Here is a 24,721-nt window from a genome sequence, read left to right on the forward strand (position 1 = left end):
TAATAACTGAGGTAAGTTTGGAGACATTACCTTATTTAATCATTAAATTAACAAATATTTTTGTTGCATCTCTTTTCGGTGTAGTAATTTGTAGACAGCCCTAAGCACTCGTCTAACTGCAGGTAGCAGCAGCAGCAACAGAGAGCAGAAGAGAGCAGGCAAGTGTTCATAAACTTCTGGTGTACTTACAAACTTTCCAATCCATCGCTTTATAAGAGCAACATTTTTGTACTAGTGTAGAAGTTTGGTATCATTTCGCGCATTAATAGTGGGTCATTTACGTAGATACAAACGGTCAATACCCCCGCTAAGCTATTCAGCGGCTAACGCACTCTAGCTAACTCTCCCAATGCTAGACCCAGTTGCAACTTCTGAAAAATCTTCAGATACTAGGAGAATACTTAAATCAACCATCACTTTAAGTATTGCACTGGATATCTATGTACTTTAATAAAGCGAGATACTTTGAACCTTTTCAAACTCAAAGGTGAGCCTGTGTTAAGAATACCTGACCAATTTGGTGTTCATAGCTTCATGTTTAGGCTAAGCGTGCTCAGTATTATAGTTGTGTCATTTTAAGTAAAAAAGGAACTTGTATTAAACACATACCAATATTGAACAACATTTGAAAACACACTAAAAGAAAATTAATCTTAACATTTACTAAAATAGAACATCTAATAATACAAAATGAATCTTAACCAATCTATAAAAACACAATAAAACAACTATTTACGTGCGTGTGTGTGTGTGTGTGTGTGGGGGGGGCTGCAAGTCTGTTGTGCCACGCGATACGCTGCCCTTGGGGTTGAGCCAGCGCCAACATCAGCCTGCCGTACTGAGGGCCTTCTCTGGTGTCTGTTGAGGAAAACACAAAACACAGAGTGAGGTCTGGTGTAACAGACATACAATGGAGTCTTTAATGACTCTTAGAGTTTTACTTACATTTTGCAGCCTCGCATGAACTCCCTCTGCTCCTCCAGTCCTGAGGTCCCTGACTCCTGGTAGGGGACAGGGGTTCGCCTCGGCCCCGACTGGAGGAGTACTCAGGCTTGCAGGACCTCTTCCTGGTGGTGGAGGTGATGGCATGGTGTGGGTGAGGGCCTGGCGGAAATGCTCCCTCATCCTCTTTGACTGGGCCACGTTCAGGCTGAGGGCGTAGAAGCAGTCAGCTGTGGCCGTGTTGTTGCACATCAAGGTGGCCACCATCGTCCGCTGCTCGGCAGGCAGGTTGTTCTTGGCCTTAAAACAGTAGAAGAGAAAAGATTGCTACTGTCAGTTAAGCCAGCAGAGTTGAATGAAGATGAATTAGTTATTAGTTAATGAAATCCAGCATGAACAGATAAGTGACTGAGGAGAACTCACATGCGCAAACACAGCCGTCCTCAGGTCGGTGAAGTTGGGGGACCCTTTAAGGCCCATGTCCGCCCACGCTACCTGCAGGTGGTGCAATAAGTTTTAGCATGGGCCCTTCCCAGCTGGTTTGGTGGCTTGCTGGCCGCCTGCAGCTCCAGACACCTCTCCAGCCAGCGAAAATCGTCAGTCTCCAAGAGTCTTGTATTCCCTGACACAGAAAACGGACAGACTATTTCAGAGGAGACATTAACAAAAACAACAGACTCACAAGCAGTAAAGACAACAGGAAACAAGTCGAGATTTTAATACATACAGAGATCACAAAATCCCCTGTGCAGCACGCTCACCACATCCATCGCATTCAGAGACTGGGCAGGTAGGGTTTCCCAAAAGTATTCGAGGAACTCATGTATGTGATGGTCTAGCCTACGGACTGGAGGTGGGCTGTGTATCTGCAGAAACATAGGCTTTGAGTCAGTCACTGTTCACATCGGGTGTGTGTCATAACCACTTCGCAATAATTGTTTTGGAAAGTCACACGTACTTTTCGATGCCATCAATATTCCTTAAAAACAGCCAACTGAACAATTCAGTCTGACCCTTGGTTTTACCTGCCAGGTAAAATATTAAAGACTCTCAACACCTCGGACTGTGCATTTTCCAGCTGCCCTTGTGGTACAGCTGGTAGCCTCGGAAGTAGTTTTCTGTGAACACACATTTAAAATGATCTGAGTAACCTTTAACATTGAGGTCTGAATCTGAAAACACACACATATATATATATATATATAGCTAGTAACGTTACACAAACAATTAAAAACACATACAACATGAAAAGGTGAGCATTCAAAATAGGCTACATGATCACTGAAAACAAATTTTCCTCCTTTTTCTGCATGTTCACTTTTCAACAAGCAAGATGGCGGCGTTCGTCTTTTAATATAGACGTTAGTGACGCAACGTACGGCTGAGGACGGTGACAGTTGCCGGTGAAAAGCGCTTTTGCCGCCCATTTTTACACTTCTAAATTAACATATAAAAAAATAATTTACCATTGGCAATGTCCGTACGTTACTAACGGTCGGTGGATTAGCTATCGTTAGTAACGTTTTATTCATAAACCTTTCCTTAAACCGAGCTAAATCAACGTTAGCTAGCTACGTTTTAGCGTGCTAACGTTTGTCGTAGCATTGACCTAGCTAGCTAGCTAAGCCAGCCAATGTAGCACACAATGACTCAGGTATTTCTTAATAAAAAAAAACATTACTTATTAGATAACGTAACATTGAATCGGCAAACAGACATAGAAGACAACAACGATACAGCCTTGACATGTCTCCATTAACGACTCTTTTGAAATAACGTTAATGAAGTTAAATGTCAGTTACCCTTCATAAGCTAGCTAGCTAGCTAAGTTACGTTAGCTAATGTAGCTAACATCAGAGAGTTTATTCTAGAAGCACTGTTTAAACAAGCACATTTTCAGCAAAAAACTACCAGTAAAATGAAAACGCTTACCTCGCCTCCCTGCCCCAGGAGCCAGAGTGTAGTTTAGGACAAAACTAGCCGCTGGTCTGATGCCAAGTCCCCGAGAGACGATGTAGGGTGACTGGGGTACGCCTGTTGAAGAGGTGCGCTCGTTTTTCTCCTGTGTGAAGATCCAGCGGGCGGGGTACCAGACAGAGCGCACTCCTCAATGTGTTTCTGTCTCCGCCCGCCATAGTCCTTTGACGGTATATATTTGCAACGCATAGCTTGTTGGATTTATATTTAATAACGTTAAAAAAACGAACCTAAAAATCAACTGACTATTATAATACAATCGTTAGACTGTTTTTAAACTAAGCTAAACCTGTACACATATGATAGGCTATGATCTGATGTAATGATACGAAACAAACGTTTTTTTACTCTTCCCATAACATGTCATGACTCATGAGTGTGTGTGTTGTGTGTGTGTGTGTGTGTGTGTGCGCGCGCGCGTGTTGCGATACAGCGCGGCGCTGTGTTCGTGTATTTTGTGAGTGTGTGTGTGTGTGTGTGCGTGTATGTGTGTGTCTGTGCGTGCGTGCGTCTGTGAAGTATTGATGAGGGGAAAAGAGCATAAACTAATTTCACCTATTACCTCAAAACATTTACTCAATCAAGTACAGTATAGGCATACTTCTTGTGTAATCCTTTTTTAATACTCCACTACATTTATTTATTTTTTTTAGTTACAAAAAATTTACAATTACACCCAATATTTTCAACTGCAAAATTTAAGTGACATTTACATCCATCAATCCATCAATATTATTGATACTTTTACTTAACATTTTAAAATGCAGCTAATTTACCAAGTATTTCTAGTCAAGTATTTCATGGTACTTTTACCATGCAGTAAACCAATCACGCCAAACACTTTTTGGTAAACTGCGCTGTGCATTGTTCACTGCTTTCTGATGTTTATATGCAAACCAAACAATCTGCAGATTAATCAATAATGAAAATAATTGTTGGTGCCCTAACTTCATTGTTTTTGGCTACCAAGAACCTTTAGTACTTAAAAGAACCATATAAAAGGCTTGAAGAACCATTCCCTGAATATAGAGGTTCTTCAACTGGTGATGACTCTTTGAAGAACCATTGAGTCCTTTGAAGAACCGTTAAAGAACCATTATTTTTCTGTGTGTAGGGTGCAGACGACCATCTCCACTTTCAGAGCCACAATTATTCTTCATGTGACCTGATTATTGGACATAACAGCTTCAACTGCTATTGGATATGACAGCAGTTCCTCCAAGGTGTTAGCAGAGCAGGCGGCTGTACTCGGAGAGCGCCGAGGACTTTTTCACCCCATCCCAGATAACGTGAAGTGAAACCTTAAAAACACAACACTTATGCAGACCAGAAATTGTATTCACTTTAATGAAACCAATGTGTTTTAATGGTTTTGTAAAATTATATGTTTTAGCATTTTGCTTTCAACTGATGTACAGTGTTGCTTTACAAATACTAGTAGTATTACAAGTATTAAAGTATTAGTAGTATGACACACCAAAGAAATGCTATGTAAATCTCTGTGTTGTTACTACACAAACCTATTCAAATTTAGTGTGTTTCATTGGCAGAAACATACTTTATAATAAATAATATATTTGCAACTACAAACAGCATCAGCAAACCTTTAGAAAAAAATACGTTGTTAGGCTGCACACAGCACAAACAACCACCACTTGATAATCAGGCACCATGTAGCCTACATACATGTATCTTACATACATACAAACCCAGAACAAAAAAAGTTCACAAAGCTGCTCCTGAATCTCATCACATCTTTATAAACTCAGATCTTCTCTCATCTGGACTATTCTGGCTGAACAGTAAATGACCAATGTTCAGAGAGACGTAGGTAGAAAATCAACTTGAAACTTTTAAAAGTGAGGGGAAGGAAATGAAGCACTAACTATTAGCAGTTTGGTCATTTGTGTTATCTTAATGTTTGCCTAATCTGAATTATAGTGGCTTTAGTAACCAAACCAAGCTGAAATTGTAAAAGTTATATGAATTTTGAGGGGTGCGGTGAAAGCCAAATTATTAGGCCAAATCATTTACTTTATTGTATGTTACGCCCCTCTAGTTTCCTGTCTCTCTCTATGTTGTCAACTGTAAAAGAAAGGTGTTAAAGGGGTGATAGAATGATTATATAGGGTATTTCACACTGTTCCTTATGGTCTCCTAATGGGGTATGTAACATTAGTTGGGCTGAAAATGGCCTGGTTGATATTTTATTGGCCCTTATGCATCCCTGTGTTTTGTCCCTATTTGTAACAAGAGCTTTTCTTCCAAATATGGTATGGTCATGAATATTTAGATGAGCTGCGCGCTGCTTGGTTGAGCCTTAGCCCCGTACACAAACGTAGAGATGCGCGCTGATTGGTTGAGCGAATCACCATACACACACATTAGAGGTCGCGTGCTGATTGGTTGAGCGAATCCCCAATACACACACATTAGAAACGCGACAGAATCTCATATTCCAGACACTGCAAGGTTTCCTTACCAAATTCACTTCTGAGACTTTTTTATGCGAGAAATCAACTATATAAAGCTCAAATATGGCTAATTGCAAATTTGGTAAAACTGTGTGTCGGAGTTCAGCTGCCTGTGTTGCTGCCTCGCCGCCCGGCCTGCCTTCCTCCACAGACCCCGGCCTGCTGTGAGCTCGATTGAGCTCCGGCAGCCCACAGCACCTCATACCCGCGCAAAGTCACCGTTTGGCAAATGGACTACTACCAAACGCCGCTGCCCTGACAGAGCTCCAGGGCCTGCATCTCCTCTCTTCCTGCTAGCTAAATGGCCCGTGTGTGAGAGTGAGAGCGCGGTCAGCAAGCTTGTTACACCAGCAATCTCTTACCACATGTCACACACATATCACGCCACTTAGCTATACAACATATACCTAAATGTCTTCTAAAGCTAACAACGGTGTCCGATTTCAAGTTAATGAATATTTGTGAACTGTAAGGGTTTCGTTAGCTGCGACTGTCCCTTCAATCCTATGTGTACAGATTGCGGCTAGTTAGCTTCATTTTTGGTCGTAATTCGAGTATATTTATAGTTTGAATTTCGTCACGCCACTTATACAACATCTAACAAAATGTTTTATTAAGCTAACAACAGTGTCTGATTTCAAGTTAATGAATATTTGTGAGCTGTAAGGGTTTCGTTAGCTGCGACTGTCCCTTCAATCCTATGTGTACAGACTGCGGCTAGTTTCCGATTTCAAGTTAATGAATTTTTGTGAATTCCAGAGGAATTCTAAGAGGAGGCTAGCTAGCTCTCATTGATAGAGCTCTATCCAACCACAGGCTCTATCAATGAGACTCACGGACAAGCTGCGTTTATTTCCCCAATCGTTTGTTTAAATAACTCAACACATTATAATTACACACATTAAAAGAGTAACTGGAACCTGTGGTAAGAGAATGCTGGCATAACAAGCTCGCTGACCGTGCTTTCACTCACATACACCGGGCATTTAGCTAGCAGGAAGAGGGGAGTTGCAGGCCCTGGAGCTCTGTCAGAGCAGCGGCGTTTCGTAGTTCATTAGCCCAAAACGGTGACTTTGCGCGGGTATGGGGTGCCGTGGGCTGCCAGTCGTGACGGAGCTCAATCGAGCTCACATCAGGCCGGGGTCTGTGAAGGAAGGCAGGCCGGGCGGTTAGGCAGCAACACAGGCAGCACCAGCCTCTGAAGTCCAAAAAGACAAAATTTGCAATTAGACATCAATTTTCGTAAAACGGCCCATATTTGACCTCTACATAGTTGATTTCTCGCATAAAAAAGTCTCAGAAGTGAATTTAATGGTAAAATAGCATATGAACAATGTATAAATTTTCTGAGATCTGCACGACCTAGATTCAAAAGACTAACTGATCTCAGGTCAGTTGTGTAGCCTATGTAAATGTTGGGGCGTGACCGTTCTCAATACACCCACGGCTGTGACAAAGGTTCCGGATTTTGAGATGATTACGCAAGCAACTAGCTTTGTTGAGATTTGCCCGTTTTCAGCGGCAGTTTCAAAATATGAGATTTTCATAGTAAAGGGGTGTCAATGGGATTTTGAGCTTATATGTATGTCCTATTTACCCACCGAACTGTCGTTATTCAACTATGACAGGGTAAAATCAGTTTTGCATTCTATCACCCATTTAATGCTAAAAAGAAATACACCTTAAATGTCCCCACATCCCCAGAAGAAATGACACCCTTACTGTAATAACATTTCTAGTGTCGTGTATGGTTGCTTTATTTTGTTTTTGTCCTGTAAAAGACTTCTTTAATGATTAGTTTACGATTGATATTAAAAATTAAAAGTGAGCAAAGAAGAATGTGAATGTGATGCCAGTTCTTCTCAGTGAGGATGGTGTGTGACAGCTGACAGCGGGGCATGGCCAGTATTTGGCTGCAGAGTTTTGAAACCATGGTGGAGAAGGCAGGATGTCCTCTGTACCCCGGGAGCAGAGAGAAGAGTGGAGGAGACGGGGTCAAAAGCCTAACCTGTACTGCCATCTCCTGGCTCAGCAAGCAACGAGCCAGCACAGTCCAGATGACTGTGAAGGGTTAGAGCCACACAGTTCATCTGTTCTGTTCATGTCTGGATATGCAGTTCTATCATACATTGAGTTATGTATATTACATTTATGAATACATTTAATTGAGCCTAAAATGTTTCTACATCGCCAGGATCAAGCTCTCGGTCATTGCATTTGCAGTGTCAACTCCTGTTTGTAATCATCCTAGCTGCAGTGTTTGGAACAGTCTTCTATAGGAGGAGGTAAACAGGATCCAGGATCCATAATCCATGCAGTGTAATTACACACATGGCAATAAGTCAAAAGGTGTAGGTTTAACCAGGTGAACAAGCCCAGTTGAGTAAAATAAATGAACTGTTATGGTTTTGGTAATTTGTTCTGTGTTTTGTCTTATTGTGCTGGTCTTTTTTTCGGTTTTGTATTTTGCTCTGTTTCCTGTTTTATTTTGACAGTCTGGTTTTCTTATGTTTTTCTCCTGTTTCCCAGCCCTTGTGTCACCTGCCTCTTGTTACCTCGTTAAAGCCATTGACATATATAAAATGGACCAATAGATCCCGTTGCTCTGGACGGAGACCAGTGAAGGCTATTAGAAGCACTTTTGCGGTGATACCTTGCTTTACTGCGCAGCCTCCAACTGACGGAAACAACGTAAATGTGACGTGAGCAACGTGTCTGAAAGTTGTAAGTCTTCTGGTTGCTGTGCCAAGAGAAATCTCAATCATTCCCAATCTTACAGAGACGGAGAGCGGTATATGTTAGGAGATAACATGGGCACAGGCTAATTATTGCTAACTAACATGCTAGTTAACATTAGCAATTAAACCTAAACAGCTAATGTAAGTCGAAACTGCCTGCAAGCTTCTCCTGTACTATACGGTAATTCCTCTACTGTGCGACAGTAAGTCACTTGGTTATGACACAATCATTAGCCTATTTTTACAAAAACGTCTGCTACGGAGCCATAACGTGAGGTACAAGGTAATGGAGCCTTTTATACATTGTCGTGTTTCTTTAGAACTAAACAATGGACAAATAGAGTCTTTAAACGCTTCAGATGTAAAGTTATTCGCAGTCAAGTGACGTAAAAAAAAAATGGTGGTCAGTGGAAGGCTTACAGGAGGTGATACCTTTGTAGCAACAAAATGGGGCCATCGGTTCAAGTTCTGACGGAAGCGAAGCTTACCTTTTGGTTAAAGCCCGTTACATACTAGACACATCCAAGGTGGCGCGCGACATCGTGACGTCAAAATGATGTAATATCCAGCCGCCGCGTCCGATTTATGGCGCGCGAGCCGAGGTCGCGCCATAGACAGTATATAACACAGCTATATAGCACAGCTCTTTTTTTTTCAGCGGCGCGCGACAAAGTGGAAACAGGAGGCCTGAATGAGTTCGCTGACAACCGGATGCGACTCTCAGAGTGACTGCAGGTCTCTCTGGTAAACTTACTGGGTTAAGATGAGTTCTTTTATGGTGAATGAAAGGCTTGATCCGATGAAGTAGATCATTGAATCAAATCGAAGCATTGACGGCAATGCTGCTGCCAGTTGTGCCGTTGTTTACCTTTTTCTTCTTCTTCTAGCCAGTAGAAAGAGCAACATCAGTAGCCTTTGCTCATTAGCGCCACCGGTGTTCAGGAGAAGACTGCAACTAGTGTTGCGACCACCAGCGCAGGTATAAATAGTCACGGCGATTTCATGACGTCATATATGCACGCGCCAGCTCGATTGCGTTTACTGTAAAACACGCTTTACCTCTGTATTTAGTCTTTTTGTTTCCCCTTGTCCTGTGTCAGATTATTCGTTTGGCTATGTCAGTGGATTGCTTACTGCTGTTCTGTGTTTGCCTGTTCCTGTTTTTGGGTTCCTACCTGCTCCGGGTTTTTGTATTTTGCCTGTTCCAGTTTTTGGATTTTGCCATTAAACCTTTGAACGCTATGGAGGAAATATTTATTCATAATTCAAATTGAAAGTCCAAATAGAAAACAAAGCGAGATCAAATTAAAAATATTATTATTTTTTTTTAATTTTCCATTTGGCTTTGGCTTTTGAATTTAATATTTGGCTTTTGAATTTCAAGTTAACATTGGCTTTTAATTTTCATTTAATATTTGGCTTTTGAATTTCAATTTAACATTGGCTTTTAATTTTCATTTAATATTTGGCTTTTGAATTTCAATTTAACATTGGATTTTCATTTGGATTTAATATTTGGCTTTTGAATTTCCATTTAACATTGCCTTCTCATTTGGACTTGACACATGTCAATGTAAATGAGGAGGCGTGGCCCAAAGGCTGGTGGGAGGGTCTGAAACGAAAGGGGTGCAGAGGCACCTTATGAACAGCAGGGGGAGCTGACTGCTGAGGAGCACACTGTTAAGCATCTGTCTGCAGCTTCACCACCTTGGCCAGGCGTGGCCTCTTATTTCACATGATAGAAAATGATGATGTAGGCTAAACACAAATGACATTCCATGCAACAACAGTGAAGTTTTCATGTAGTTACTATATTTGGGCAAGACACACATTTGGGTGGGCTGAGCCCACCCCTGCCCACTGCTGCCGCCTGCCCTGGTGTGGTGGTATTTTGTGTGTGGCGTGGGTGAATGCAGAAATGAGATATCTTTTGAATGAGCCAATACATAGATTTTTAGGAAAATCCTGCATAGTATGCCTTTATCAGTTACATTTTGTCTGTCCTTGTCAGGGAGATTTAGTGTGCTGGCTTCTCCTCATAACCAAGTTGGCATTGTTCATTGATCTCAACTCAAAGTAGTTTATTTTAAGGGATCTGTACAGCTTTTTAGGAGCTTAGGTTAACTGGAATGATTACATTTCTAACAGTTTGGAGTGTCACACAAACCCTGCAAGAACTTCAGCATGACTCAAAATTATATTCGAGAATGCTAAATACAAAGAACTTCACATACGGCTTAAAGTGGTTTGAATTTAATTTGATACATGTTACATGTATTCTATTCTGTTCATAGATTGTAAACATAATGGATGTAGCATCAGTGACGTCACCCATTGGTTTGTTGACTGCCATTTTGAACCAGGGAGTTTGCATCTTGTATAGAGACCATAGACTGTATTATATTAATGGACAGAGCATGCGTGACGTCACCCATTGGTTTGTGGAGATCTGCTATGAGTCGTCTAGTTTGCCGTTACGGGCGCAGACATCCTGGTTGCGGATGCCCTTACACTCTACGTTACGTTACACACTTTCACTGGCAATCACATCATAGCCACGCCCTAAAACACCCCCTGCTTTATCGTCGATTTTAAAATCGGCGATAAACCATAATTCAAAAAATAAAACATCATTCTGTATTGCAGAAGACTTAACTAGCAATTGAGACCATAAACTAATTATGAAAATGTTTACTGATGTAATAAATCAAGTGAGAAGTGGATCACTTTCTCATAGACTTCTACAGAAACCAACCTCCTTTTGCAACCGCACGTGTCGCCCCTGCTAGAATTCAGATAGAATGCAGGTTTAAGGCACTTCCGCATTTGCAGCACTTCGCCGAACCGGATGCTTTGTCCATTAATATTATACAGTCTACAATAGAGACAGAGCGCATTTAAGTCCCGCCCCCACTGGAGGGGAAAACAACTCTACGCTCTCCAATGACTTGTATAACGAAAAGGTTCCTCTTAGTCAATTTTGTCTGCTAGCAAACAGAAAACAATTGCCTAAAGGCTGTTGTGTGGTTATGTGAACTACCAAGAATGTAAAGAACCCATAACTTAAGTTTTTATAAGCTGCCGACCCGAAAAACTGAGCTTCCAATATTTATATGTACTTTTGTGCATCGATGAAACAATACTACACTCTTAGAAGAGATGTGTTAAAAAATGACACACAAAAATGTGTTGTTACACATTTAACACATTGTGTGTGGATTTCTACATAAGAGTGTAAAACATGTGTAAATAATGTGTAAAAAGGCTTAACACAGTTGATGTGTTGGACAGTGAATCTGAATTCTGCCCAGCAACAGCGTCATCCTTTTTTCGCGGTCTTCCATATTCGCGCCACAGTGAGTCGCTAAAGAAAACTGCCACAGTCCCGTCCAAGGATAAGGGTTAGGATGGAGACTCCAAACTCCACGGTAAGCACTTTTTTATCTTAACGTAATGCAAATATCTCGACGTTTTCGAAGCGTCTGGAAGTTGGTGATCATCTGACAAATACGATATTTTTTGAGTTAGCTGGCAATGTCAGGGTTTAAAGTATTTAGATCTAGCCAGCTAACATTAGCTAGTTAACATCACATTAGTTAGCTAGCCGCAACTATCTTACATTAATTTTAAATTAATGTATCAAAATATCCGTGCTGTAACTTTAATAATCTGTAGCCACAGTATTTAACGTCTTAGGTCGGTTTCTGGAAGTTAACTGACGGTTACCGAACGTTAACGTTATTACCCGTTATTCCTGAACGTTCCGGAGCCTTCATACTTGGCTCTCATATGGTTTTATTTTTGCCTTAAATGGTACAGAAATCTCAACTGGGAATATAGCTAGCTAAAGCTGGAGACTTGTCATCGAACCAAAATGTAAAGGTAAATTTGCCATGTAGCTATATAATCTGCCAACTAACGTTAAATCATAAAAGATAAACGTCGATGCTTAACGTTAGTCTTATTCAGGGGCCGTCTAATGACTGGCGATACCAAACTTCCATTGGGATTTTGAAGTTTATTTTTACCCGACTAATTACCAAAAATGACACCATGTGTAACTAATTTTGAGACATTTTAGTAAGACAGTGCTTTGCTTCTGTTAAGTCGGCATGAAATCTGGTAAACGGGGATCGGAGTACCAACGGTCGAAAAACGTCAATAATTAGACGGTGACAGATTTGCAGCCTCCGAGCTCAAGACCGCTCCTCGCTTTTCTGCTCCTCTTAATGTTGTGAAATCGTGTTAGAAATTTTAAGTAAAGCATTAAAGCTGTTTATTTATGAAAATTAAAGGGGGGGGGTTACTGCCCCACACACACACAAGTAACGTTAGTCCATATTTAACGTGTGTGTGTGTGTGTGTGTGTGCGTGCGCGCGTGCATCTGTCTCTGTGAAAAAAAAAATCTGTCTCTTTGTGTACGTGTGCACCTGTGTCTGTCTGTCTGTGTGCGCGCGCGTGCGTCTGTGTGTGTGTGTGTGTGCATCCGTGTCTTTGTTTGTGTGTCTTTTGTGTGTGTGTGTGTGTGTGTGTGTGCATCCGTGTCTTTGTTTGTGTGTCTTTGTGTGTGTGTGTGTGTGTGAGAGAGAGTGAATGAGGGTCTGACTAGTCCAATTTCACAGCTTTTTTCACCTGTCCATATTGGACCAGGTCCACTATACCTAGACTTGTCAAATCGGCACTATCGTGGTTTTGATTCTGGACCTGGTCCAATATGGGCAATGTGATAAAAGCAGTGAAATCTCAGTTTTTTCATTTTCATAAATACAATAAAGCTTTCACAAATGTGAAATGGGTTTCAGCTTTAATGGTTTACCTAAAATGTCTAACATGATATCACAACAGTATCCTAAGAGGTGCAGTGCAGAAAACCGTGGAGTGGACGCTCAGGTATGTAAGTTCCATTTCCCTTAAATGGCGAATCAGAGGCTGCAAATCTGGGTGTTAACTTCAGCGTTGTGTTGGATGGGAATATTTAATCACATTTGACTTTGCAATTAGTACAATTATCAATATCACAATGAATTAGATTTTTACTTTAATTTTTGTTCATGTTTGCAGGAAGGGAGACATGGGCCGCAGGAATCTGTGAAAGTTCTTGCAACTACTTTTAAGAATGGAAATGAATTGAAAAGAAAAATTTACAGTGTCCAAAGCACAACAGAACTTCTGGAAAAAACAAGTGAATTGGGATTCGTCCTTGACCGGATTTTAAAATTTAACACAGATTTCCAAGAGTTTACTGATGTTGACAGTAGTGTGCAGATAAGTAACCTTGACAGATTCCAAGTGCACTTTTCAGAAGCATCCCATCTTCAAACTGTCCCAAGAGAAGTCTGTCAAACGCAGGTAAATGTTTACCATAATTTATTTTGGATCATGTGTATAGCTAGTCAAATTGTGTTTCAGAAAAGTCAGACAGACTACAGAGAAGACAGAGAGTCTTAACTTTCTGCTCTGCTCTTAATTATCTGTTCAGCCTACACAGGAGCCAGATCAGCAGGCTGGTCTGAGGCCTCTGCTTGAAATGAAAGTTCCAGAAATATTTGATGAACTCCAAACTAAGGCCATTGTTACAGAGAAGACCCGAATGAAACTCATTAAAGTTTGCATCTCTGACTTAGTGGAGAAGCATGGATTGTAAGTACAGTATATGAACATGAACTATATATTATTTTTGTATCTTATAAGAATGGTTATACGAATAAGCCCACTTGTCATGATTGGACTATTTTAAAAATGTATAGCATATGTGCATTGAATGTAATTGTGAATGTCGTAAGTGTATAAATTACAATGGGGGGATAAAGTATACAGACATTCTCATTTGCTTGATACAGGGCACATTTTTTGTTAACAGTTGCTTTTTCATCACACATTTGACAGTAAGGACTTATCATGTCATTTTTAAAAGAAGAGAAAAAAGGTCTCATGAGTTGTTGTCTGTTTGTGTGTTTGTTCCACTAGTTATCCGTCCACTATTGAAAAGGTGGTTCTTGCAAAGAACATCATCACCATCTTCCCATCGCTTAAAGTCCAAATTGATGGCAGAGGAGAAGGCTTTGTGAGTATAAAGTTGCTTAGTTGAAAAGTGGGTAGAGCTAGCTATGGGTGTGCAATGCTTAAATATTGAAACAGGGAAATAATCAGAATGTTTTTTTTAATTAAAACTTGTGATTTTATCCAACTACATTTTAAGGTAAGGCAGAAATCTACTTAGTCCTGAATGTAAAACCCAGAGATACTTTGTGGCTTACTATATTTTAAAACGATAGTGTGGGAGATACTTTTTTTGGCTACTTCTAACAGTGTAATTTCCTCTCTTAGGCTGGTATAAAACACATTGGATGACCAGTTCTACTTCCATTCAATGATATTCTGTAACTGTAATAATTATTTAAAGGAGCAATATGTACCGTATTTTCCAGACTATAAGTCGCTCCGGAGTATAAGTCGCATCAGTCAAAAAATGCATCATGAAGAGGAAAAAAACATATATAAGTCGCACTGGACTATAAGTCGCATATATTTAGAAATTAATTTCACAAAATCCAAGACCAAAAACAGCCTTTTTCATCTGTCAACTACACAATAGCACACAGAATAACAGGCTGAATACGGTAGGTGTCCGGCATGTTAACGTAACACATTAACAGTTATTCAACTACACAATAACACACAGAACAACTACCAGGGCGTGGAGACGTAACTGCACCGTGACAAGCACATTGAATCGCGATTAGCCGATTAGCTTTCTTTGATTTCTTCATTGCAGTAAGAGTCACCTTTTCTCCAGTCTCCCTCACACGTTTCTCTCTCACTCCAAACTTTCTTTCTGCTGCTCAATTACCGTTTTAGGCTGCACAGAGATATCGGCAGCTCACAGGGCTCTGTGGCCGGCGTAAAGTCACTGTTTCTGGGTTAGTGGACAACCAAAACGCCGCTGCCCTGAGTGAGCTCTGCGGGGCTCGGCGGGCCGCTGCCCGTCCACTAACCCAAAAACAGTGACTTGACGCCGACCGCAGAGCCCTGTGAGCTGCCGATATCTCTGTGCCCGAGGAGCAGTGCTTCGGCTGTAGTCTACTTCCACCAAATATAGTCCCAGTCAATATCTGCCTACGAAATCATCTAGTCTTAATCTGCATTGCTATTTTTATTTGAACATGCAGGCCACAAGAAGTAATGAGGTTTTGTTTATGTTGTTGTTGGGATCACTTTTACCTGCGACATGCTACACGGTCACAATAGATTCCATTCATTACGCTAAGCTAAGCTAGCAGCGGTGCCGCTGGACTAAGACAATGCATGCACCGAGACAAAAATGCATTTAAATATAGAAGAGACGGTGAATAACCCTATTTCATCAAACGGTGGCGTATTCCTTTAAATCATAAAATGACCACAATATGTCATCAGATATTAAGGAAACATGCTAAGTTGAAATACTTTCTTTTCTGACAACAATGCTAAAGCCAGTATTTTCTGTTTTGAAATTTCCATTCCGGTCCGAAAATTATTTGAAATGTCTTTTTCCCCTCTTAAATCTCAGGAGCATTTCTTCGATCCAGCATCACACTCTGGGTTTTTGGAGATGAGACTTCGCAATATCCGCCGGAAGCTAGAAGAAGGCCAGCGGCGTTACAGTAGACACAAGAGGTGCCGAGATGTTGAAGAGATGTCAAGTTCTGTGCAGGATGAAGGGGACGGCAGCGAAGTCAGAGAGTTCATCAACCTGATGAAAAGGCTGAGGCCTTCTGCAGAAAACATGTCCTCAATCAAATCAGCGATGCAGAAAACATTCACCTGGCGCAGATCGTGGATATCCAAACATTCACCCACCATGGAGGAAATCTTGCAAGAGTATCCACGCTTCTTGGATATACCAACACTGGTAGGTGTCTTTTTGTACCCCTTGCTTAAACCGGAATGCAGCAATTAAACTTATGTGTACATGTAGATTAAAGCAATTATAAACAAGTAATTATAAATTGAAGAGGCTTATATATTATGTGTCTCTGTCCACTGCAACCACCCAGCTTGATACAGAGTTTGGTAAAATGCATCAAGGAAAGGGGGACCTGTTCCTAAGGCGGTGGGAGGCCAGCATCATGCCGAAGCTGAAAGCTGTTGCCGCCAGGGAGAAGGGTGATGTTGCATCTCTTGTTGAAGGGATGGAAGACCAAACTGATGGTATTTTTGTTACATTTAATTTCTTCCATTTTTCCACAAAATTATTTAATATGCTTAAGTTTACCTCTCTTCTCTTTTGCAGATGAGAAGTGCTACATTATGTTGGTCGTCCTTACTCATCTCCTTCCACCAGTTGCAGCAAGCCGCTGTAGCATCAAGTCTGCGATTACACAACTCATTGATTTTGTGCCGGTATGTTTGATGGGAATCTTGAGTTAATGTTGATAATCCTCGACAGGGTTTCTGCACGTCCTTAAATTGTCTTAAATTCAATTGTATGAATATTAGGCCTTAAAAGTCATTATAGTCCACATTTCTGATTTAAATTTGTATAAAGGAACACACCGACTTATTGGGACTTTATCTTATTCACTATAACCCACAAGAGTGAGGCTGGTGTATGGATACTATGTATAGTCTAACTCTGGGGTTACAGTGAATAAGATAAAGTCCCAATAAGAGATGAGAAGGGTCTGTATGGACTAGTCTAACTCTGGGGGTTACAGTGAATAAGATAAAGTCCCAATAAGAGATGAGAAGGGTCTGTATGGACTAGTCTAACTCTGGGGGGTACAGTGAATAAGATAAAGTCCCACTAAGAGATGAGAAGGGTCTGTATGGACTAGTCTAACTCTGGGGGTTACAGTGAATAAGATAAAGTCCCAATAAGAGATGAGAAGGGTCTGTATGGACTAGTCTAACTCTGGGGGTACAGTGAATAAGATAAAGTCCCAATAAGAGATGAGAAGGGTATGTATGGACTAGTCTAACTCTGGGGGTACAGTGAATAAGATAAAGTCCCAATAAGAGATGAGAAGGGTATGTATGGACTAGTCTAACTCTGGGGGGTACAGTGAATAAGATAAAGTCCCAATAAGTTGCCGTGTTCCTTTAAGGAGAGTTATATGCACATTATGTAGGTGCAAGGCTATCAGAAAGCATTTTAAGTTTATTGACAACGTCATAAAACATATGTGGCTTGGAGTTAAGTGTGTAGGGGTAATCTTTTGTTTAATGTAAAATCTTTAAACCTACCACTGAACCTAATACAGACTTTATACTTGCACTTACCTGTTAGCAAAATTTAGATTAGCCTACCTCACTCTAATAACCATATTCCTACATAAAATCTACTGCTGCACAGGACCACATACTTGCTTACTTTATACTTACCTGCTATGCTTAAATAAGAAAAAATTGATTATTCAAATTTGGTTATTGAATATCTTGAGTTCTTAAAAGCATTAAATTGAATCAAAACATAGTTGTGAATATTATATTCCATTTCCGCCAATAGATCATCTATATCTAAACATTGTTCCTTTTAAAGAAGAAATTATTTACATTAATATTGCCAAGACAGATGGAAAAAAGCAGAGAGTCAGACAATGCTGTGTCAGCATGCACACTAATAAAATATTAACATGTACAAAACTAATTATAAGGAGCTAGTTTGCGACATGTTGCTGCTGAACTTAACTTTACTTATTTCTATATTCTAATTTTAGGCAGGAAGTACCATTGCCTCCCTCTACAATGCATCCCAGGATCCAGCACAGAGCACACAGCCACAACTAGTCTGCATTGGTCATCTAAGGGGAGGGTCACAGCAGTATGTCATTGTGGGCAAGTCTGACAAGATTGCTATCCCCTTGGATGAAGGCCTGGCATGTGCTGTGGACAAGCTCTTCAAGCTCTACTGGGTATGCAACCTGGGGCCTGTTTCACAAAAGCAGAATATATAAATCCAGGATAACTGATAAAGCGAGGCTTGACCTAGTCTAATCTGTGCATCCTGGCTTGGTGCGTTTCACGAAGGCCGAGCCAAGCTGAGGAGGAGCGACTAGGTCGGGCCAGGCTGAACTAATTCAGATAGATGCGCGTCCACGGCTTTCCTCAAAAGACCGCGAGGTCGATCACAGATTTAGTGATGCCAAAATGGAGAATACGCATTGTACATACTTTATACTGAGTGAGCAGCAGCTTCTTGTGGAAGTATGACGACGTGAAACACATTATTTGTATAAAAAGAAAAGAAACACGGCCGCTGTAATGAAACAGCGAGAGAAAGCGAGGCAGACGATTACGGACCGACTGAATGCGTAATTGTAGCCTAAATATATTAACTGACCACGGCTCTGAATTGAAGCCGTCATAATCATACCATTCAAGGATTAGGCTACTAATCATTTGCACAAATTAACAGTTGTACTCTTTGCCTTAAAAGTGAGCAGAAGATAATGTTACTCAGGAAATTTACCATGAAGATCAATTTTCTATAACGCTAGAATATGATGAATAAATATCTCTTTCACTCTGTTCCTCTCCCGGGCTACAATATAAATTTCCTAAGTCATATTAACTTCAACTGCTCGCTTTTAATGCAAAGTGTACAACTGTTCGTTTTTGCAAATGACAGTGACTCATTGAATGGTTTCAGTTAAGAGCAGTAGTTCATAAATGTATATTTTTAGACTATCATTCAGTCTGTCCTTCTCTACATAGAGTTTCCTTCTCTACATATTATATGCCTTACTCCCTCATATGTATGGACATAGAAAATAAAGACACTGAAGAAATTGGACTCTAAAATCTAGAAACTATAAAGATAATTAAGTGATAAATTCCATGCACACTGCAAACATGAATGGAACAGAGTATATTCATCAGTTATTTCCCCCCAGCAATATATAAGGTCAAAAACCATTGAGGTGTCCTCTCCCTGTTGTTACATGAATGTACAGTAGCCTACATCACTAGATAGTTACTGGTCCAGTGAACTAAGACTATCATTTGGGAGGATTGTACAATTAGGATATGTTCTTAAAATTGTACAATCCTCCCAAATTATAGTCCCAGTTTACTGGACAACATTGTATGCTAAGAATGCCAAATACAATGTACATGGAAGAGGAACAAACATGATCCTTATTGTTAAAGAATAAAAAAAAAATATTAATCAACTAAAATAATTCAAGGTGCATTGGTCAACTATAGAAATGTACAGTATTGTATGTATTGCCCTCAGTAACAGACTTCATTTAAAACACATTTGAAATGTTATCAGCCTTTTCTAATTATCTCAACAACTGCCATAACATATTCATCAAACTTCTAACAACAATATGTGAACAGCAATCTTCATACAGCAATATAACAGTAACAATGACTGTCACATGAATAATTATTTAAAAAAAACAATGGTCACAACTTTAAATAATATCAGTACTTAAATGAACAGCAATATGCACCTGTTGTATTTTAATCCAGGCTGATAACAACAGGGTAAAACCACTGCTGGGTGATCAGAAAAGGCTCCAGGATTAAATAAATCCTGGCTGTTAGCCTGGTCGGGAGCAGGCTAGCTGTACAGAATAAATCTCCATGGTGATTTATGTGCCTCCGCTTTCGTGAAACCGAGTCAAGGCTAAATTCATCCAGGATAACTGGGAAATCCCGTCTTAATCCCTTATCTTGGTTTTGTGAAACAGGCCCCTGGCCTACCCAGCCCCGCTCAGCTCTGTGTTCTCATTCGTCGAGTACATTTACGACTTACCCATGTCAACAAACAGGAGAGCAAAGGTATTAGAGCTCATTTCAAAAGTGAAGTCTATTAATTAGATCCCACCAAAATGTACAGTTGTCCAAAATGTCAGTCAAGATTCACACTGATAAAGAAACTGATTTGGCACCTTCGTGAAATACATGCATTGTCAGAGGGATTGGAGTTCACACTTACTTGCAGCCAAGATGGTTGTCCAAGGACATACCACAGCATTAATTCATTTACCAAGCACCTTTCTAGAGAGCCCAATAGCAAGTACCACAGTTGTTGAACCTTCTCTTCAGACCTTCCCAACATTTACTGACTTCCCAGGGACCATCGACACTACACCTCTAGAGGAAAACCTAGCTGAGCCTTCTGAGGGGTTTAAACTTCTTTCTTCAAGTGACAGTGCAGCCTCATTTGTGGCAAAAATGTATGCTGGATCAAATGTAACATTAATGGATGTAACAAGAACTGTAACTTGTGTTAAAGAACTTGTGGAAACAACTGTAGCTACATTACAAAATTCGGTTTCATCAGTGTTCAATAATCTGGAGGTACCACATGACCATGAACTTGTGCAACCATTAATGGAACAGTTTGAAAGTGCCAAACACATGTTTGATGACATAGACACTCCTTTTAAAATGAATACACATTTTTCAGAAAAATTTCATCTTGTCAAGCCAAAGGAACTTTTCCTTGGTCACAGGGCAGATACTGTACGGAAACAGGGACAAATGAAGCAGGTTTTGGCACCAGACACTTGTCAGTATGTACCAATACTTGAAACAATCAAATTTCTATTTAGTAATGAAAAAATGCAAAATGTCTACTTAAAAAACAAGAAAAGGAATGACAACATGATGCGAGACTATAGTGATGGGTGTCAATTCTCTACTCATCCACTATTCCAACTGTATCCAGAATCCCTGCAAATTCAGTTGTATTATGATGATGTTGAGACAACAAATCCTCTGGGCTCCAAAACAAAAATCCATAAAATGGGTGCTGTATACTTCACTCTACAGAATTTACCCCCAGAATGCAATTCATCCCTAGCTCACATTCACTTATGTGTGTTATTTAATTCAATCGACAGGGAAAAATATGGGCTTGGTAAGATACTAGAGCCACTTCTTGAGGACATCAGAGTCCTTGAAAACTCTGGTATAGAAGTTGAAGTTAATGGACAAACTCAAAAGCTGCATGGAACACTTTCAATTTTGACAGCAGATAATTTGGCAATACATTCATTGTGTGGCTATGTGGAAAGCTTTTCTGCAAACAAATGTTGCCAGTTTTGTTTGATCGATAAGCAGGAAATACAGTCAGTGTTTGATGAAGACAATGTCGAAAAACGTAACAGGGAGAACTATGAGCAACATGTAAGGTTCTGCGATCCAAGCTCAACTGGTGTTAAAGGGAACTCTTGTTTGAACAGTCTGCAATATTTCCATGTAACAGAAAATACATGTGTGGACATAATGCATGATGTACTGGAGGGTGTGGCTCCTTTGGAAGTGAAGCTGTTGTTGCGCCACTTCATTTATGAAGAGAAGCTTTTCACATTAGAGCAACTTAATCACAGGATTGCTGGTTTTGACTATGGTTACATGAATGAGAAAAACAAACCAAGTGCCATTATCAATTTGAGATCTTCTGAAAATGCTGTCAGGCAAACTGCTTCCCAAATGTGGTGTCTCTTGCAAGTTTTACCATTTTTAGTGGGAGATTTCATTAATAGGGAAGACCAGTTTTGGCATCTGTTCATTTTGTTGAGGGAAATCTGCAGCATTATCTTTGCACCGGTTGTAAGTGTTGGGCTTGCTGTGTTTCTTAAACAGCTCATCATAGATCACCATACGCTTTACAAGAAGTTGTTTTGCCAAAATCTAATTCCGAAGCACCATTTTATGATACACTATCCAAGAATGCTGTGTTTGTTTGGACCTATTTCTCACTTGTGGTGTATGAGATTTGAGTCAAAGCATAATCCAATGAAAAGGCAAGCGCATGTGGTATGCAATTTCAAAAATATTGCCAAAACTCTTGCTTATAAACATCAGGTTCAACAAATGTACAATTTCAAGCTTGGTGACCCGTTTTGTAAAAAATACAGTGTTGGCAATGCCTTTCCTGTGAACATTGGTGCTTTAAAGAAAGCTGCTGTTATACTTGAGGGACTTAAATCAGCCCTGCACACTGATTTCACAATGAGTAGCATCATTTATGTTACACATTCGCTGACTGTAAATGGCCACACGTACAGGACTGGATCGGTGCTGCCATTAAAGACACAGCATCACGGGGAGCACTTATTTGGAGAGATCATTCATGTTTTACCACAGGGAGGGGTATTCTTCTTCCTCATTAGAGTACTTGAAGTTAAGTACTTTGACGAGCATTTCTATGCATATGTTGTGCAAAAAACAAAAGACTTTGAAATGATCAATGTAGATGATGTTGCAGATGTTAGGCCTCTTGACATTATGTCAAATTTTAGTACTGAAGAGCTCTATCTCAATCCGAGGTATAAGATTTTGTAGGTGCTTCTGTTGATGGTGATGTCATGTTCAGAATTTACTTTAAAAAACATGGATTTTTGAACTTGTGTTATATATATTGTATTACAAATGAATGTAATGCCTGTTTATATTGTATTACAGATGATTGTAATGCCTGTTTATATTGTATTACAGATGATTGTAATGCCTGTTTATATTGTATTTCAAATGAATGTAATGCCTGGTTATATTGTATTTCAAATGAATGTAATGCCTGGTTATATTGTATTTCAAATGAATGTAATGCCTGTTTATATTGTATTTCAAATGAATGTAATGCCTTTTAAGTTTTGAAAAAATGTGCTTTTTAAAAGGGTTTCAAATGAAATCTTAAATAAATGACTAATTAATGTATTTTTGCTTCATTATTTTTATATTAAAGGAAACAATTAATTTACACACAACTAACACTTTTATGTGTGTATCTGGTGTACACATGATTTACACACAATGTGTAGAACTAACACATTCATGTGTTAAGCTGCATAACACAGCAAATGTGTAAAAGTGGTTTACACATTTGCTGTGTTGAATTTAACACAACATGTGTTGTCCCTGAGCACACTCTGTAGATGTGTTAAAATTCAACACATGTTGTGTCATTTTTAACACATCACTTCTTAGAGTGTACTAATAATAGTTGTGTACTGTGATATGCATTCAAAACACTTCAGGGTGTAGACTGATACAGGTGAACAAGTCATGTAAACTTTTAAATTAACTTTGTTGGCAGAATATATGCAACACCCAGCAAATTAAATTCCAGACATTTTAATAGCTAATTAATGTGAAGTTCTTTGTATTTGGCATTCTCTAATATCTTTCGAGTCATGCTGGTGTTTGTGCAGAGGTGTAAACAAACAGAAAGTTAAAAAATTATCTGAAAAGCTCTTGAATGGTCTAAAAACAGCTTGTTAGATAAAGGTTGTCCACTAGATGGGGCTATACTGTTCATAGTTCATTCCCACAAAAGTTACCTCTACTCTCCACAAATTTCCAGCAGGTTATACACAAATATCAAATAAATACACGGGCTGAACAGTTGAATGTGTACACACTGTGATCTAGACTCAACAGCTAATAACCAGGAATGAGGGGCTGTAATAGTTTACCAAAACTGTGTTACAGTAAACACTCACCAACAGGTCAAATTCCTACCTGCACTAAATTTATGAATATTTTATATATACTGTATATAAATATACCATAAAAAAGGACCCTTTATACATTCACACAAGTCTCAGCACACCCAGATAGGGCAGCATTCACACTTTCCTTCTAGAACAACCTGAGCTTAAAAAAGAAATGATACTGTACACAAATGGGCATTTGTTGCCAATTAGTTTATGATTGAGTAACATTGAGAGCCCTTTCTGTATTTATTATATATTAATGTGTGTTAGGAAACAGGTCTCAAATGCTCAATCTTTGACACGTTAAAGACCTGCATACACTGACAGCAAATTATGACATGCTTCAACTTTGAAACTGAGTATCCTTATTGATTATATGAGACAAATTTATATTAAACGAGAAAGGGGTGCAACTACCCAGTGTCAGAGGGGTATGCAGCAACAATTTTGGCGCTTATGTTTTCAAAATTCCACTCCTGCTGCAAAGAAAATTCCATCACACAACAAATAAATAAATAAGTGTACCATCATCATGTATGGGGTTTAAATAATAAAGGTTTATTTTAAAGTATTTTTCAGTATTTTGTTTCCTGTGTCTTGCTTCAGGGCTGCATCAGGTCGCACCCCCATAGACACGTGTGTGTATGTTATTTTGTGTGTGTGTGTGTTCGTGTGTGTGTTTGTTTTGCGTGAGAGAGTGTAAAGTGGGTTCTTAGTTCCTACCTGACTGACGACTCCATATGTACTAAGCAGCCCTTGTTGGCCAAATACTGTAGCTAGTTTTGTCATTCACATAGCAATCAGACTGAACTGAATTTGGCATCAACAACATGACTTTGAATACTTTATTCTAGACCAATACATACATTTAAACAAATGGTATTGGCATTAACATGCCCTCAGAGACTACTGCTTAGACTACTTCTGTTTTGATTATGTAGATTTTTTCAGTCAAGTCACTCACTCAGAGGTTGATTTTACCCTGGTAAAAATCATAGCAAGGATTTATGCTACTTACTATTTACAACAGTTAGACTTTCAGAGGCTGCAACTGTCCTGTCATTGTATCTATTCCTGTGCTAGATTCCAGAAATGGTACCAGTGAAGCAAGTCCCACCCAAGAAGATGGACAAGCCAACTAGTGCTCAGGAT

At 39.6% G+C, this 24,721-nt stretch overlaps 1 protein-coding gene and 1 long non-coding RNA gene across 3 annotated transcripts; one reads left to right on the forward strand and one right to left on the reverse strand.

Annotated features, from left to right (window-relative positions):
* Positions 1-1,042: 1,042 nt before the first annotated feature.
* Positions 1,043-3,198, reverse strand: LOC120562820. 2 transcript variants are annotated; one of them, XR_005639846.1, is made up of 5 exons: positions 2,875-3,198; positions 1,901-2,060; positions 1,670-1,808; positions 1,366-1,564; positions 1,043-1,242 (listed from the first exon to the last, which is right to left on the reverse strand). It is a non-coding gene; the product is annotated as an uncharacterized LOC120562820 (long non-coding RNA). The 2 variants fall into 2 exon arrangements; XR_005639847.1 differs by having other exon boundaries at positions 1,704-1,808; positions 2,875-3,194.
* An 8,336-nt stretch (positions 3,199-11,534) lies between these two features.
* Positions 11,535-24,201, forward strand: LOC120561938. The gene is made up of 10 exons (XM_039805283.1): positions 11,535-11,559; positions 13,194-13,481; positions 13,612-13,772; positions 14,100-14,196; positions 15,682-16,023; positions 16,169-16,322; positions 16,405-16,514; positions 17,831-18,043; positions 19,814-19,904; positions 24,176-24,201. The coding sequence occupies exons 1-10, from the start codon at positions 11,539-11,541 to the stop codon at positions 24,199-24,201; spliced, it is 1,503 nt and encodes a 500-aa protein (XP_039661217.1). The 5' UTR covers positions 11,535-11,538.
* The last annotated feature ends 520 nt before the right edge of the window (positions 24,202-24,721 follow it).

The sequence above is a fragment of the Perca fluviatilis genome, chromosome 7 (assembly GCF_010015445.1).
Source record: "Perca fluviatilis chromosome 7, GENO_Pfluv_1.0, whole genome shotgun sequence".
NCBI classification, from domain to species: Eukaryota; Metazoa; Chordata; class Actinopteri; order Perciformes; family Percidae; genus Perca; species Perca fluviatilis.